This window comes from Salmo trutta, chromosome 31, assembly GCF_901001165.1.
Source record: "Salmo trutta chromosome 31, fSalTru1.1, whole genome shotgun sequence".
NCBI classification, from domain to species: domain Eukaryota; kingdom Metazoa; phylum Chordata; class Actinopteri; order Salmoniformes; family Salmonidae; genus Salmo; species Salmo trutta.
This window is the reverse complement of record NC_042987.1, coordinates 8673181-8691399: the sequence shown is the minus strand read 5'-3', so window position 1 is coordinate 8691399 and position 18219 is coordinate 8673181. Positions and strand designations below refer to the sequence as shown.

The following is an 18219-nucleotide window of genomic DNA, read 5'->3' as shown; positions in this document are numbered from 1 at the left end:
GTCATTAGCTTAGTGATGAGCTTTGTGGGCACTATGGTGTTGAACACTGAGCTGTATTCAATGAACAGCATTCTCACATGTGTTCCCTTTGTCCAGGTGGGAAAGGGCAGTGTGGAGTGTGATTGAGATTGCTTCATCTGTGGATCTGTTAGGGTGGTATGTGAATTGGAGTGGGTCTAGGGTATCTGGGATGATGGTGTTGATGTGAACTATGACCAGCCTTTCAAAGCACTTCATGGCTACCGACGGTAGTCATTTAGGCAGGTTACCTTCGCTTTCTTGGGCACAGGAACTATGGTGGTCTGCTTGAAACATGTCGGTATTACAGACTTGTGCAGGGAGAGGTTGAAAATGTCAGTGAAGACACTTGCCAGTTGGTCCGTGCATGCTCTGAGTACACATCCTGGTAATCCATCTGGCCCCGCGGCCTTGTGAATGTTGACCTGTTTAAAGGTTTTGGTCACATCGGCTTTGGAGAGCGTGATTACACAGTTGTGTGGAACAGCTGGTGCTCTCATGCATGATTCAGTTTTGCTTGCCTTGAAGCGAGCATAAAAGGCATTTAGCTCGTCTGGTAGGCTCACGTCACTGGGCAGCTCGCAGCTGGGTTTCCCTTTGTAGTCCGCCCCGTAGCACTCACTTCTGTCATCATGAAGTGCTTTGAGAGACTAGTCAAGGATCATATCACCTACACCCTACCTGATAGCCTAGACCCACTCCAATTTGTTTACCGGCCCAATAGGTCCACAGATGACGCAATCGCCATTACGCTGCACATTGCCCAATCCCATCTGGACAAGAGGAATACCTATGTAAGAATGCTGTTCATTGACTACAGCTCAGCATTTAACCCCATTGTACCCTCCAAACTCGTCATTAAACTGGAGACCCTGGGTCCTGGACTTTCTGACGGGCAGCCCCCAGGTGGTAAGGATAGAAAACAACATCTCCACTCCGCTGATCCTCAACACTGGGGCCCCACAAGGGTGCATTCTCAGCCCTCTCCTGTACTCCCTGTTCACCCATGACTGCGTGGCTATGCTCGCCTCCAACTCAATCATCAAGTTTGCAGACGACACTACAGTGGTAGGCTCGATTACCAACAACGACGAGACGGCCTACAGGGAGGAGGTGAGGGCCCTTGGAGTGTGGTGTCAGGAAAATAACCTCTCACTCAACATCAACAAAACAAAGGAGATGATCGTGGACTTCAGGAAACAGCAGAGGGAGCATCCCCCCATCCACATCGATGGGAGAGTAGTGGAGAAGGTGGAAAGTTTTAAGTTCCTCTGCATACACATTACGGACAAACTGAAATGGTCCACCCACATATACAGCGTGGTGAAGAAGGCTCAACAGCGCCTCTTCAACCTCAGGAGGCTGAAGAAATTTGGCTTGTCACCTAAAACACTCACAAACTTTTACAGATGCACAATCGAGAGCATCCTGCCGGGCTGTATCACCACCTGGTACGGCAACTGCTCTGGCCCACAAGCGCAAGGCTCTCCAGAGGGTAGTGCGGTCTGTCAACGCATCACTGGGGGCAAACTACCTACCCTCCAGGACACCTACAGCACCCGATGTCACAGGAAGGCCAAAAAGATCATCAAGGACAACAACCACCCGAGCCACCGCCTGTTCACCCCGCTATCATCCAGAAGGCAAGGTCAGTACAGGTGCATCAAAGCTGGGCCCGAGAGACTGAAAAACAGCTTATATCTCAAGGCCATCAGACTGTTGAACAGCCATCACTAACATAGAGTGGCTGCTGCAAACATACAGACTCAAATCTCTTGCCACTTTAATAAATTAATAAATGGATTTAATAAATGTATCACTAGTCACTTTAAATAACGACACTTTAATAATGTCTACATATCCTACATTACTCATCTCATATGTATATACTGTATTCTATACCATCTACTGCATCTTGACTATGCCGCACGGCCATCACTCATCCATATATTTAATGTACATATTCTTATATAATTAAAGATCCCATTGCACTAATCGTAAGAGTAGGGGTGTTAACCCCGGTGTCCTGGCTAAATTCCCAATCTGGCCCTCATACCATCACGGCCACCTAATCATCCCCAGCTTACAATTGGCTCATTCATCCCCCTCCTCTCCCCTGAAACTATTCCCCAGGTCGTTGCTGTAAATGAGAATGTGTTTTCAGTCTACTTACCTGGTAAAATAACGGTAAAATAAATAAATAAATAAAATTCATCCCTTTACATTTGTGTCTATAAGGTAGTTGTTGTGAATTTGTTAGATTACTTGTGAGATAGTACTGCACTGTCGGAACTAGAAGCACAAGCATTTCGCTACACTCGCATTAACAGCTGCTTACCATGTGTATGTGACCAATAACATTTGATTTGATTTGAATAGTTAATATGCCCTGCCACATCCAATGAGCGTCAGAGCCAGTGTAGTAGGATTCAATCTTAGTCCTGTATTGATGCTTTGCCTGTTTGATGGTGTCCGGATTAGTGTCCCACTCTTTGAAACTGGCAGCTCTAGTCTTTAGCTCAGTGCGGATGTTGCCTGTATTACATGGCTTCTGGTTGGGATATGTACGTACGGTCACTTTGGGGACAAGGTCGTCGATGCACTTATTGATATAGCCGGTGACTGAGGTAGTATACTCCTCAATGAACATTGGATGAATCCCGGAGCATATTCCAGTCTGTGCTAGCAAAACAAGGTAAGGAAAAAAAAGTGTTAAAGTATTTTGTCTTTACAACTGATATTCAACATAACAACAGTACATTCATGTATTGTTTTGTAATGAATATAACGTGCTGCACTAAATGCATGTCTATAACACAGTGCCCTTCCAAAGTGACACATTTGGTTAGTAGAGACCCTACTGAGCATTTCCCACCCCACATTAGCTGAGACAGGTAGAAAAGCTATCTCTACAAACCTATATGTATCCCATGTACAGTCTATTACAGTGTATTGCATTGGGGACTATGGAGGTGTCAGTATCAAAAGCCAGCAGACCCTACTGAGTATTTTCAACCAGGTAGAAAAGTTCTCTCTACAGCTCAATATTCTCAACATACCAGTGTCAACATTGTATTTTTTCATTATTGGTATAACACATTTTTAAAGCATATTTTTTATTTGTTTTCATAGATGACTCGTATTTTCTTGTTGTCACAATAGAAATGCCCATTGATTAAAATTATATATCTTTTGAATGATTTATCCACATTCCCACAATGTTGTGAAATGGGGGGGTTTTATTTTGAAGGTTTCCTTATTACCATACGAAAGTGACGTCATTGTTTGTGCTGATGGCAGGATACTAGTGGGTACTAGTGACTGTGAAGCCCTGTTCGGGAACTGATGCTGACAGCCGCGCGATCGATGCAAAGGTTACATTTTATCGTGTTACTTTAGCATGTTACTACCCTGCTGAAAAATATATGTTTACAAAATGTGCAAAATTAGATTGACTGCTGTGGCTATGTAGCAGGTGGCTGCTGGTGTATGCAAGTTTGGGTTTTCGGATTTACACGGACGCCCGTGTGTCTGTTTGATCTCTAGCTTGTAAAGTGGCTTAATGAGTGTCCAAAGTAACAGTGGAAGTGGTGGTGGAAGTTTGGAGGCGACGCCATCTTGGTCGCAGCTATCCTCGTCCCCAACGATTTCTCAACAACACATAACGGCGACCGCCAAGAAGGAAGGTAATTCATCAACAATGGCATTCGTCGAAATCTGTTCGATGGGAAATGCGCACTGTTTCCACTTATATCGCCCCAATTTGACGGATTTATGGATGTCAATGGATGGCCGAACCTTGCCAGTTACAGTCGGTACAGTAGCTAGCCAACGTTAACTACTAGCTAGCTTCGATAGGTGTCAGCGCTCAGTTACAGTAGAGCAATGGAGAGCATTGGAATATTCAGACAGGGGCAGACAGGTTGAGTGGAAAATAAGTAGGAACAGGCTAGACCACTAAACATGCATAACGTTAGATGACCACGGCGTTGTCATTTATGTAACTACCTATAGTAGCTAGGTTAGCAATGTTGCAGAGACTAGCCATCACTTGTAGCTAAACAGCTGTGGGTAGTTGAATGCCTTTGGCCTTCTGTCAAACAGCAGGGCTACTGCAAGCCTATACGAATCCAGTGAGTTGTGATGCATTCAAACGACTTCTAATAATCAACAAGGAACAACACTTTCCTTTGTCAAAGTTTATATTCTGATCACTTCAACATCCGAACAAGAACAGACTGTTGTAGGCAACAGAACTAAAGCCCGTGACTCTGATGTCATCCTGAGAACGGAAGTTTGTCACACAAAGGCTACTTAGCGTGTCACATTTCTTAGTGTTGCTAACTATTCCAATTGGGATGGAAATAACCATGTAGCTAATTATGCTTTGGACCTGGATCAAGATGAGGCCTGTATGTGTGTATTCCCGTGGCCATACTTAGTGCTTGTCAATGTTTTATTACTGCTGTCTGGTTTCTCTTTACTTGAACCTCATAAGGCTGGGGTTGTGTGTCAGACATTCCATGTTTTGGTGATTGATGGGGACAAAGTATACACCCGCAGCTCAGCTGTTGAATCAAACTCTGCTTGTCCAGTGGTGGTCTTACAGCCTAACATACAGTTTTGACACCTGATACATACAGGCGACAGCTTAGTGCTGTCCATAAGGTGTTAACTAAATACATATTATAGAGCATGCAGATACACACAGACTAAGTAACTGTGTTGATGTTGTGGGAGGGGTGAAATGCACTGCACTCAAAACAGTTTGCACTTATCCAGTGTGCTCTTATCAGAAGTGGGTGGTAGTGTGATGTATCTGATGCAGTTTGCTGTATCCTTACATAGCCATATATAGCTTTATCTTATGTTGTTGTGTAGGCCCCATGGAGGAGCTGCACAGCCTGGACCCTCGCAGGCAGGAGCTTCTGGAGGCCAGGTTCATGGGCGCGGTCAGCGGCAACACCGTAGGAAGCACCGGTAGCACCAGTGGGGGGGCCAAGGTGAAACGCACGTTGTAAAGCAAAACTATCTCAATCATCAATACCATAACACACATGCATGGTTTTACTCATACCAGACACACTTAAAAAATGTTTTGAAAGGCACACACAAAAAGCACACAGCACACTATAACAACTGTGCCCGATTTCTCTGTATGTCTAGGGTCTGGCCAACGAGTGCTCCAACAACAGCTATGGCAGTTTGGGCTCCTCCAGTGACAAGGAGTCAGAGGTGAGACACACACGCACGCTATGCAGAGGCGCTGGCAGTGAGGGAGGCCGCTGTCCTAGTTTCAATGATTTAGATGTCACACCATATTACAGACATAGGTGGCTAATTCTCTGGTTTAAGAAAATACACCATTTTGTTTGTGTGGAGACAGAGGGCAGGCATTTTATCTATGTGTCCATTTACATTTTTTGGAACAATGGACCGTTAATCAGGAGAACTAGATTATCTCCGTTTGTACTTGCATGACCCGCCTCAATTTCTCGCTTTCCTCCCTTTCTCACCCCCTCCTCACTCTCTTTCCTTCCTACCTCGCTCACCCTCTCCTGACTCTCGTTTGTACTTGCATGACCCGCCTCAATCTCTCGCTCTCCTCCCTTTCTCACCCTCTCCTGACTCTCTTTCTATGGTATCTTTCTCTCCCTAGAACTCTGATATGAAGAGAGGGAGTTCTCCTGCATACTCTGTACGTACTCTTCCTACTGTTCTGTCCCTCCCCCCTCCCCCACCCACATAAACGCACTCTTTCCTTATTGGACACGCAAGTGTCAGAAAAGTGATTTAGTGTTTGTTTATTCTCAGACTCCTGAGAAGAAGCCCTCTGAGTCGTCCAGAGGAAGGAAAAGGAAAGCTGACACTCATTCTGAGAGCAGCCAAGGTATGACACATACCCAACATAATAACACTCATGAACTGGAGAGGAATGATCTGGTCAGGTTTTGAAAGGATTTTTGATTCTGCTTGATTTCACTCACTCGCATCCTCCCTATCCCTATTTGGGCCCTTCCCCCTAGACACAATGTGTTCTTAATGTCACGGGGTATCACTCTCAGTTCAAGAAGGTGACACAGTGCCGTTATTTCATTCTGTTGTGAGGTCCCTGATAGGAATGTGACAGATTTATATATATTTTTTTATTAATGTTTAAATTACCATGTTTTTATCGGTTTTCCGTTAAATTGTTTAGAATATTTATAAAATGCCACGTGAATTCACAATGCCAGCAACGGTTTGGGTCTCACTGTGCGTTCCCCTTCAGATGGTTAAGCATTGCACCTTTACTACCATTACTGTACCTGAATTCCACCTCAAAGTTCCTTCATTTTTACATTTACATTTACGTCATTTAGCAGACACTCTTATCCAGAGCGACTTACAAATTGTCATACTGGACACAGACATAAAAATGGTATCCACGAGTTCATCTGACTCTGGGGAAGTAGATAAATTGCCTGTGCCAAAATCCCGAAGTAACCCTTCTCAAACTATTGCCATGCAGAGCTTTGGTGCTACCGCTTGCCTTTCTCTGCAATTTTTCCAACTGTTAACAACGATGACGTAGTGGTGGAGAGTCGACTCCAAAGCAATTGATTCCTCTACTTTCATGTCGACTCCCGGTGCCAACTCCCATTTCTGAGTGTCAAGATTCGATTCCAATTGGAATTGACTCCTAAGATTCAGTAATTTTGGAACGGAGGAGACTGATTAGTTGCCGTACTTCCGAGAACACAAACACTCGCATCTTTCTTAGCGAGCTAGTGGGGGCTGGAAAGACTGAGGAGGGGCACAGTATAGGCAGGTCGACCACCAGACAGACAGTCAGAACCGTGCACTAGCCTATCTATCGGCAATCAAAAGCTGTATCCCGCAATTTTTTGGCTTGGAATGTCTCTCAACTTCCTTAAAGCACGGCTTATCATCAATGAATAGGCTAGGATATTGAGCGAGATGCAACACTTCACTCTCACACGGTCACAAACAGTATCTGTGCACGTGTTCGCTTCACGCTGTCACAGCATGGTAGCCAGGGCACCAAACAAAACGGCGGAGAAGTTGAGCATTGCGCTTTAACACTCTTAGTTTTTGCGGAAATTGATCCACTATGCTGTTTAGTTTCTGCATCTACTTCATATCGCTGAGTCTACCTTTAAATGACACAACTTTCCCCAGGCCTTTATGGCCTATCGTCTAGTTCGGTTCTAACACGGAAAATAACATGTTGTGATAACTGCACCCTGATTTAAATTTCGTGGGTGGCGGGAAAACATTTATTTCGGTTAGAGATTCTTTTTAATGTTAAGGATACCAACTTCGTTTAAACGTTCACACCCCGAGTCCCTGAGTTGTTCTAACCTCTGTATCTGCTATGCCGTGTTATTTAAAAATATATATATATTACCTTTTTATTTAACTAAGCAGGTCGGTTAAGAACAAATTCTTATTTTCAATGACGGCCTAGGAACAGTGGGTTAACTGGCGTGTTCAGGGGCAGAATGTCAGATTTGTACCTTGTCTGCTCAGGGATTTGAACTTGCAACCTTTCGGTTACTAGTCCAACACTCTAACCACTAGGCTACGCTGCCGTTATGCATTGCTAACCCAGGCTATCGGCTTTCCTCTCCTACAGGGAAGACTTCCACACGGGGGCCCAAGATCAGTGACTACTTTGATGTGAGTGTCCTATAATGTAGTTGTTTCAGTCTCCTTGTTAATATGTAACTCTGAGTTCTCCATGGCGATGATAAACTGATTGGGTTGGGGGGGGGGTTAATGATTGATTAAACAGATTGTGATTGACTGACAGTCTGAATTTCCCTTCTTGAGGCACTCTGCTATTGCTGGGCTACATGTAGATGATGTAATTTCCTTTTCCTCACCCTGCTATTTCCTGTGCGTAGTTCCATGGGGGGAATGGCTCCAGTCCAGTGAGGGCTCTACCACAGGTCCTCCGCTCACCACAGAACTCACACCACGGAGCTCACTCTGCACCAGGCTCTATCGTATGTATACACCCACGCGGTAGGAGGTTTTTAGGCTTCGGCGTTCTATCACATTGTTTAGAACAATGTTGTATGTGTGTTGTCTATAGATCCGACAGAACAGTTCCTCTCCCACCAGTCTGTGTTTTGGCGATCCCCTGATGAACTACAAAGCTTGCGCCAGCAAGTGTGTGCAGGTAAGAAAGGGAAAGGGGGTATACCTAGTCAGTTGTACAACTGAATGTATTTAACTGAAATGTGTCTTCAGCATTTAACCCAACCCCTCTGAATCAGAGAGGTGCGTGGGGGGGGCTGCCATAATCGACATCCACGTCTTCGGCGCCCAGGGAACAAGACTCTTTCTTTCCTCATACTCTTCTCACATCTACTTCTCTCGCTCGTCACATGTCAACCATCTTCCTCTTTCTTTCTCTCCCCAGACGGAGTTGACAGGTCTGAAGCTCGCTGCGCTGGAGAGCAACAAGAGTCTGGACCTGGAGAAGAAAGAAGGACGCATCGATGACCTGCTCAGGGCGAGTTTACGTGCTAGTCAGGGTACTACAGGTGATACTTAGGCTGTGTGTTGATCATCTAATGACGTTGACCGCTTTTTCTTGTAGGCTAACTGTGACCTGAGGCGACAGATAGATGAACAGCAGAAACTACTGGAGAAATACAAGGAGAGACTGAACAAATGCATCACCATGAGCAAGAAACTGCTCATCGAGAAGGTACACAGTTAGTTTGTGTTTGCGCTTGTTACTGACGTGTCGGGATGAACTTGCATGTTAACCCGTGTGTGTGTGTGTTTTTGTAGAGCACCCAGGAGAAACAGTCGTGCAGAGAGAAGAGCATGCAGGACCGTCTGAGACTGGGTCACTTCACCACCGTAAGACATGGAGCCTCCTACACTGAACAGTGGACCGACGGATACGCATTCCAGAACCTTGTCAAGTGAGAACACACACACTTCACGAAACAACATATATTTACATTAGGGATGCACATTTAGGTCAATTTTGCTGCCGTCTAACCAACCCTCTTTAACCGGTTAACAAGATGTTAAATTTGTTCCAAATAGTATGAGGTGACCAACAGAAAATACTTTGCGTGCATACAAGGAGCAGACATTTTTCATTTAAAAGCTTCATTGAAACATGCAACAGTAGCAAGCCAATCGACTCACATTCAAACGGCTATGTCATTGAACATACAACTACTGTAATGAAGCAGCCAATGTAAAACATTTCAGACATTTGCCAAAATGCAATTAGCATGAAAACACTGTTCTAAACAGTGCACCTTATGCGAGTGGTTCCAAATCTGACAGCGATGAACATCTGTTATTGGCTCCATACTGTGACCAAAACAGTCGCATTTGAGACCGTTTGACTTACATTTTACATTTTAGTCATTTAGCAGACGCTCTTATCCAGAGTGCATACATTTCATACATTTTTTTAATTTATTTTTTTCCCCGGTACTGGTCCCCCGTGGGAATCGAACCCACAACCCTGGTGTTGCAAACACTATGCTCTACCAACTGAGCCACACAGGACCTGGCAGTGTGACACAAGTGTTTTATTGGTCGTAAGGGTGATTATTTTGTATTTTTTTTAACCTGGTCACGTAATTTTTTTTATTTTGGGAAAATGTTCTCTACACCAATAAGAGGATTGTGAACAGTTTGGAGTCGCATGTGTTGCAAGGTGGGGGTTTGTTACTACGCCGATAAATGACAATATCCACTTCGACCTTTGCCACTTAGGTGACTGGACCTGTGTGACTGGACCTTCACATATAGTACTTGAGTACTGGTGTATGGTGTAGTAGAATTGTATGAAATGTGTTTATATAAGTCCAACAAACGTAGCCTTGGCCTATTCTACGCCACTACACGCTCAGCCATGCATTGAACTGTATTTTTTTGCGAACAGGCTTTGTTATATTATTTTCATAAATTATGACTATCAATCTACTCATCACGCTAGGAATAGTAGGCCATCTTAAATAAGCCTACAAATGCGATGATGTATGGAATGCAAAAATAAATATTTTTAAAAAATGCAATTAGCTTCCCCAAACTTGAAACGCGCTAACTATGGCTACAGAAATGCTGCTAGCCGAACACAACAATCTGGCTGGTGCGCACCTAAATGAAAGGGTAAATACACAAAAATGGTCCCCTGATTAAGCGAGTAGTGTGTCAAGACACAGTTTGGCTTGGCAGGGTCGTGTTTCGGAGGACGCATGGCTCTCGACCTTCCTCTCTCGAGTCCGTAAGGGAGTTGCAGCGATGGGAGAAGACTAACTACCAATTGGATATCACGAAATTGAGGGGGGGAGTGAAGAACTGGGGGAAATCGCTGTTCTCCCCACTTTGTTTTTGCCGTGGTATCGTTTTGCTATGAAGTATGTCTTTTTTCTAATTCTACCCTCTAGAGCAGGGGTATTCATCACTTACCTTACGACAGGGATCATCAACTGGATTCAACTGCGGGACAATTTTCTTTTTTATTGAGCAGATGGTCGGGACTGAAAAAAAAAAAAAAAGTACAGAAAATTTGTAGACTGCAAGAAGCACAAACAGATATAATATTTAACTAAAACATTTCAGACATACACCACTCTATTATGCGTGGGAATACTTTGGAAAAGATTTCCGAAATTAAAATCACTTAGAGATGATTTACTGGTGTTTTTACGGTCTTTAATTTATTATTTTCCTCAGAAATTTTTGGGGGCCAAATAAAATCACTTGCCAGTTGGGAGCCTGTTGGATTGCTGTTCTACCTGATTAATTAATTGCACCCACCTGGTGTCCCAGGTCTAAGTCACTCCGTGATTAGAGTGGAACAATGAAAACAAGCAGTGGAACTGGCTTCAAGGTCCAGAGTTGAGTTTGGGGGCTCAATATATACATTTTCCACTTTTATTTGAAGTATCTTTTCTTTGCTGTAAGTCTATCCAAATCAATTTAAGAACACGGCATGCTAGTTTAAAAGATGGCTAGTCATTATTAGCCTGGTTCTGTATGGAATGCAGGCACATTATGGGACAGGCCAGGCCATGATCAATTATACATATTTTTTTTAGAAACAAATTGGTGCCACCAAATCATGTGCTTGTGCCACCGACTGGAAAAAGTTATTAGCACCAGTGCCACCATTGGAAGAAGTTAGTGTAGAACCCTGTCTGTTTAGAAACTTTGAAAGAGGGGCAATCTCGGATTAGGATTGTGCGTTTGGCTTCTTGACAACGAAACAACGTTGATATGCAAACAAATAGAACAGTAGAGGAATGCTGGTTTCAATGTCTTTATAAAATGATTGTATGGTGTGCACGTGTGATAAGATACATGTTTAATTACATTATTTCAAATGTATTTTTGGCGGCAAACCAATTAATGGTTAAAATTCCCCAAAATATTTTGGGGGGGGGGGGTGCTCTCCAGAGCATAATGAAACGATAACACTTTTATATGTGGATTGACCTTATTACTTTTTAAAAAGCTTAATAACCCTCTTCTCCGTATAGGCAGCAGGAAGGTATCAACCAGCAGAGAGAGGAGATAGAGCGTCAGAGGAAGCTGCTGGCCAAGAGGAAGCCCCCCAACCCCTCCTCCCCCTCCCTCTCTCTAGCAACCACCTCTGAACCCAAACAACGCAAGACCAAGGTCGTCAACGGCAATGACCCCGACCCCTTCCTCAAACCCTCCCTGCCCCAGATGTAAGTGTACACACACTAGTACATACAAGTATGCATGTGTATGGACAGATGCATACACACCAGTGGTGTAATGTACTTTAGGTAAAAATACTTAAGTACTACTTAAGTCGTTTTTTGGTATCTGTACTTCACTTTACTATTTATATTTTGGGCTACTTTTACTTCACTACATTCCTAAAGAAAATAATGTACTTTCTACTCCATACATTTTCCCTGACACACAAATGTACTCATCTGGTTTGCTTAATATAAGGAATTTAAAATGATTTATACTTTTACTTTTAATACTTAAGTATATTTTAGCAATTACATTTACTTTTGATACTGAAGTATATTTAAAACCAAATACTTTTAGACTTTTACTCAAGTAGGATTTCACTGGGTGACTTATACTTGAGTCATTTTCTATTAAGGTACCTTTACTTTTACTCAAGTATGACAATTGGGTACTTTTTCCACCACTGATACACACTCACGCTGTTGCGATGTTGGTGCAGTGACTTTAAATCAACCATTTGTTAGGTTGACTCTGGCTGAGTATCACGAGCAGGAGGAGATCTTCAAGCTTCGCCTGGGACACCTGAAGAAGGTCCGAGTCAATATGAACACAAACACGTTTGTAAAAAAACACTATGGTCCGAATCCCAAAATGAATACGATTGACTGAGTGACTGTCTCTCAGGAGGAGGCTGAGATCCAGGCAGAGCTGGAGCGGTTAGAGCGGGTGAGGAACCTCCACATCAGAGAGCTGAAGAGGATCAACAACGAGGACAGCTCATCGTAAGTACAGGACAGGAAGACACAGTCGTATAGGAACACCTAACCCCTCCACTGTGCCCCGGTGCAAATCCCATCCCTGGGACCTACCTACCGGTAGGCCAGTCGCTATAGTGTTGATAACTGGCCAGTTCATAGACCACTTTCTAGGTGTATATATAAGATGAAGTTCTTGTAAGGGTCATTTGGGTAAATAAACCCTATATGTTGTAGGAAGAAAATGGTTCAGCTTGTGCTGTATCTCTGTCAGGTTTAAAGACCACCCCACTCTGAACGAGAGGTACCTGCTGCTGCATCTGCTGGGCAGAGGAGGCTTCAGTGAGGTCTATAAGGTACGGATTGACGACTAGTATGTGCTTGTGAATGATTATATTAACAGATTCTAGATCCATACTGTACCTGTGCTTCTGATGTGTGTCTTCAGGCCTTTGACCTGTTTGAGCAGCGCTATGCAGCTGTTAAAATCCACCAGCTCAACAAGAACTGGAGAGAGGAGAAGAAGGAGAACTACCACAAGTATGTCCCATCTGCTCTGACGGGGCAATGTTATGAGACGCAGAATTTACAACCCACATTGTACCATTTGTGAACATTATTTGACCAGACTTACAAACACACAATATTGTTTCCTGTCCCAGACATGCCTGTAGAGAGTATCGGATACACAAACAGCTGGACCATCCCAGAATAGTCAAACTCTACGACTACTTCTCCCTGGATACAGACACGTAAGTTGCTTTTTACCCCAAACCTAGTTCAGTTCTTTCACATCAGTGGAGATAAAGGAGAGGAGACGTGGAGTGGAAGGAATTTTAGTCCGTTGAGATGCCTTTTTGTTAATGGAGTCCATTGTCATCTCTCTTTCTCTCTCTCTCTGTCTGTCCTCCTCTAGGTTCTGTACCGTTTTAGAGTTCTGTGAGGGGAACGACCTGGACTTCTATCTGAAACAGAACAAGCTGATGTCCGAGAAGGAGGCGCGGTCCATCGTCATGCAGATAGTCAACGCCCTGCGATACCTCAACGAGATCAAACCCCCCATCATACACTATGACCTCAAACCAGGTACACACACACACACACACACACATACTCATGTTTGTGTATTTAACACAGACACACGCTCAACTCACACACTGCCGTTTGTATAGGTAACATCTTGCTGGTGGATGGGACCGCGTGTGGAGAGATAAAGATCACAGACTTTGGGCTGTCTAAGATCATGGACGATGACAACTATGGAGTGGACGGCATGGACCTCACCTCACAGGGAGCTGGCACATACTGGTGAGACTCATCACACAAACAGTTATATTAAGTGTTTTCTTGGGTATATTGCCTTCATGTTTTCCCATTCCTCTTGTCCAGGTACCTTCCCCCAGAGTGTTTTGTGGTGGGCAAGGAGCCTCCTAAGATCTCTAACAAGGTGGACGTCTGGTCGGTGGGGGTCATCTTCTTCCAGTGCCTCTATGGACGGAAGGTAAGCCCACTTATTATGGCCCCTTTTTGAAGTGGCACTCTTCTGAAGGTGCGAACACCTGACCCTATTAGACTGTTGTTTTTTTTGTCTAACATTGGTTTGTGTGTGTGTGTTCCTGCAGCCGTTTGGCCACAACCAGTCTCAGCAGGATATTCTTCAGGAGAACACCATCCTCAAAGCCACTGAGGTTCAGTTCCCTGCCAAGCCCCAGGCCAGCACAGAGGCCAAGGTGAGACTAGAGCTGTTGTGGTGACCGTATTACCGCCACACTGGCGGTCACGAGTCATGAAGGCAGTCAAACTCCACATGACAATTTAGTCATGGTAATTAGGCTTCTCCGAGCTCTGATGCTGCTGATGGTCATTAGTAGCCTACTAAACTTGCTAACTGCCTGGTACTCAGCACTCTATTGTCCCTCTAAATCACTGACATCAATGCAAATGTAGGCAGTGTGTGAGTTTTAAGTTTGGGGAAGATCATTTTCACCATATAAATGCACCTTTTTATAATAAAAGCATTACATGCATAATTGCATTTGCGTTCACTTTTGATAATGGTGTTTTCCGCTAATGGAACATTCACACTTATTGCCTACTGCCATGTGCGCATTGCTGCGCTTATAATGTCAAGAAATAGCCTAATAGTTTATCAACATTTTAAGCTAAACGTTCTGATCTCTTGCATCAGCCACATTGAATCAATTTTTTTTTTGATGCTAGTGGTTGTATTCATTTGCGATCCATCGCATCCCACAACTGTCCCAGACTGTTTAGAATATTTATTTCTCGCACTGAATAGAATACGTCGACTTTTGTACTATGGGGGATAGTAGATTGACATAGGCTAGTGCTTTTGCTGTTCGTTAGGCCTACTCATTTTATTGGCTGACGAAAAGTAAATGTGGACAGTTCATCCAATATCTTCAATATGCACCTCGGAATTGGATAAGAACGTGCGCCGTTGCGTCTCTGATGTGTCTGGCTTAACTTGTAGCCTGTGAGAAAGACCAACATCACGTGACGGAGAGCTGAGGGAGAGATTCCGGATTACGCAGCACACTCGGGGAGAAGGGCACAACGCAGCACTAGGGTTCATTATGGCCACAAAGGGGATGCCGCCGTGAAATTCGAGGCATTTACAAGCTTGTCAAATTTGTGAATGAGACTGATGAAGTGTGTACAGCCTGCGCAAAAAACAAAGCAGAGCTCATGCCTTTTCAAGCAACTTTTTTCAAATCATCATTAGTCTCATGCAGCCTTACAATGTATTAAACATCAAAACATATAGTCCAACGTTTGTAGAACTAAAGTTACATGAACTGCTCAACACAGAATAACCGCATGTGCGCACTCAAGTCATTTAGAGAAAATATCCTTTCTATTTTATTCAGCTCTTCAGTTTTCAATTGTGTTCTTCATACTGTAAAATAATGCCACGGAATTCTAAGCGAATCTTGACTGCTAAATGAACTAGAAGAACAGTAGTCCACAGCCGTTTGGCATAGCTAGATCAGGGCCTAACATAGGGACTACTGTTCTTCTGAAATAGACTACATTTTGATGAAATTTCGTGACCACCACAGCCCTAGGTGAGACACGCACAGGCTAGCAAGCCAAGGTGAATAGTACTCAGTGTTCCTCTGAATTGTACACATATGGGTTGACTTTGAAATGTACAATCGTCAGGACATGTCTGAATGTGACTAGTACAGACAAAGCTTGATAAGCAGATCCTTATTCCATAAACTAACATCCCTCTCTGTGTGTCAGGCGTTTATCCGACGCTGTCTGGCCTACCGTAAGGAGGATCGATTTGACGTTCACCAGCTGGGCACTGACACGTACCTTCTCCCTCACATGAGACGCTCCAACTCCTCTGGCTCTCTTCAGCCCGCCTCCTCAATCTCCTCCTACTGACGGGCTGATGAACATGACTGACAGGCCCGCTGGCCAATCCTGGAGCAGAATTGATCCGAATATGGGAAATGGAGTGGCGTTGGGTATTCTAAATCGCCCGGCCGCTGTGAAAGGATCAGGAACGTGAATTTGTTTGGCTGAATAGAATGAAATGGATTGCACGTTGTGAGACGGGGAAAGATGGAAAGAGAGAGGGAGGGGGGGCGGAAGTGGATACACTTTCCACGTTGCCAAGTAGCTTTGCAGAAACGTTACTGTGTTGTGATCTTGAACGTGAACCTAGTTTTGAGAGAGAGATGGGGAGAGAGGTGAGAAAGTTCTACCCATTATGCATGCCATTGGACAGGCTGTGCCTGTTGCCGTGAGGACTTAATAGAGTGGGGCTAGGCCACATCCCTTGCTTGTGCTGGACTGGGCTTTTATTGGTAGAGAGGGAAACCATAAACAAACAAAAAAAGCAACAGATGTTGGTAATTGGAATCCCCTCCAGCAACATTTTAAACAGCCTCTCTGCAAGGGACAGAATCCCATTCCCAAATAGACCCCTAGCCTCTACTATAGAAGGTAGAGGTAAATTTGGGATGGGGCTAAAATCTCCAAAGCAGATCAGTTGGTTTCACTGACCCACGTTAAACCCTACCATTGGACTAAATTGCACTCGAGATGATTTGGTTTCATGGACATGAAATAGTCCTGGACTTAACTAAGCTTCAGTCTCCGACTGTTGGCCAGAAGTATGCCATCTATGTTCATGAAGTCACATTTTTAGATCTTGAATCAATAATTAAACCTACTCCTGGATGAATATAATCTGGCTGTGTGAAAGAGGTTGGTTTTGGCGTGTTCCGATCCTCCGTGGATCCACCCCTCAAGGCGCTGAGTGTTAGACTTGCTCAGGCATTGAAGTCTGTTTTGTCAGAACAAAATGTATCCATATGAGGATCAACTGTATCGTAAAGATTGATGTTTGCATACAGGAATCATCTGGGGAAATTCAATGTACATTTCATGTGTAGGAGTGACATATCTGCAATCTGTCTGTACAGAGGGCCAACACACAGGATTTACTGAACTTTCACCAGTGCCCATTTGCACCTGTTGTTTTCACAAAGAAATAAAAGACAAACGCCTAGAAACAAGAAATTATCTAACTGAATTTTTTTGTAATTTTATCGTTCTCTTATTCTTTGTTTTACCTTCTGTTCACCCTTTAATGTTTTATATTATCTGTGGGAAATAACAGGTGCAAACTTTGAGCACATGCAAATGGTCTAGTAAATCCGACCGTTGGTTTCCTCACATCTCCTTTGTGCTCCGAAAGGCATTTTTTTTTTGCTGCTATATAGATGTCGCTTGTAGTTAGTTAAAATCTGTATGATCTGCCTCAGGTACAGATAGTGCAGACCTGTGTGAAGAGGAAAACTCTAGGGTCCCTGAAGTGTATAGCCTACTCTTCAGGGGCCCTATGAAGTGCTTCTGTATGCCAGGTGAACCAATAACTTTGAACTGTTTTACGACCGCAATGTTTATAGTCTGGAAACCATGTGTCATATATAAAGTTGTATGAAACTGTTCATATGTGAAGGAAAAGCCCAGGTTGATCAGGCTCTGTTCTGTTCAGTAACACTTTGCTTGAACCTCAGTCATAAGGCCTGCGTAACACTGTCATAACACTGACATATGAGGTGTCATGAGTTATTACAGCTGGTTTGAGTCTATGGTATGGCACAGTCATATTGGTCATCTACCGAATGTAAAGTGCTTTAAGTAAAGTGTTATCTAGTATTCTTTATATTGGAAGACTGAGGAGCTTTCAACAGACAACACTTATGTTACAAAAGGGGTTTATAATGAACATCGTGGCAGGCTAACAGAGGAGCCCCGCAGCTCAACGCCATGTACTGTAAACTGGTTTTATCACTGTCTTATACACACAGCACAGATACATGTCAAAATTGAAGGGAGGCAATGTCAGGTCCTGTCATTCATATGCAATAAAGATTGCCTTACAAGTCCAACCGAGGCCACCTTTGGTTTGTGCATATGATATCTCTCACTCAACACACACGTTTATGTATAACTAGGGCCAGGAGTTCTTCCGGACCCAAGGTCAGATAGTTGTCAGTTATACCCGAGGAGAGAATGGCAGACAGATGCCATTTGTCAAAAGGCTGAGAGACTGAAAAGGGCTTCACCATGTTGCATTCCACCCTCTATCCCACTGCTGGCTTGCTTCTGAAGGTAAGCAGGGTTGGTCCCTGGATGGGAGACCAGGTGCTGCTGGAAGTGGTGTTTGAGGGCCAGTAGGAGG

At 43.9% G+C, this 18219-nt stretch overlaps 1 protein-coding gene across 5 annotated transcripts; it reads left to right on the top strand.

The window, feature by feature from the left end:
• The first annotated feature begins 3303 nt into the window (after positions 1–3303).
• Positions 3304–17926, top strand: LOC115169439 (serine/threonine-protein kinase tousled-like 1-B). 5 transcript variants are annotated; one of them, XM_029725054.1, is made up of 23 exons: positions 3312–3392; positions 3565–3704; positions 4900–5021; positions 5185–5253; positions 5678–5716; positions 5833–5908; positions 7658–7701; positions 7929–8030; positions 8120–8206; positions 8450–8542; positions 8630–8740; positions 8827–8963; positions 11547–11738; positions 12261–12327; positions 12421–12518; positions 12766–12847; positions 12940–13031; positions 13154–13243; positions 13408–13577; positions 13664–13799; positions 13881–13992; positions 14114–14221; positions 15762–17926. In XM_029725054.1, exons 2-23 carry the CDS (start codon positions 3581–3583, stop codon positions 15906–15908), a joined length of 2298 nt encoding a protein of 765 aa, XP_029580914.1. In that variant the 5' UTR covers positions 3312–3392; positions 3565–3580; the 3' UTR covers positions 15909–17926. The 5 variants fall into 5 exon arrangements, with proteins under 5 accessions (XP_029580917.1, XP_029580914.1, XP_029580915.1 ...); XM_029725057.1 differs by lacking the exon at positions 3565–3704 and having other exon boundaries at positions 3304–3392; XM_029725055.1 differs by having other exon boundaries at positions 3320–3704; positions 12424–12518.
• The last annotated feature ends 293 nt before the right edge of the window (positions 17927–18219 follow it).

Coding starts and splice junctions, on each gene's coding strand:
- LOC115169439 (XM_029725054.1), top strand. CDS start 3,581: ATGAGTGTCCAAAGTAACAGTGGAAGTGGTGGTGGAAGTTTGGAGGCG. Junction 7,702..7,928: donor AGATCAGTGACTACTTTGAT/GTGAGTGTCCTA, acceptor TCCTGTGCGTAG/TTCCATGGGGGGAATGGCTC. Junction 13,578..13,663: donor ACACTATGACCTCAAACCAG/GTACACACACAC, acceptor CCGTTTGTATAG/GTAACATCTTGCTGGTGGAT.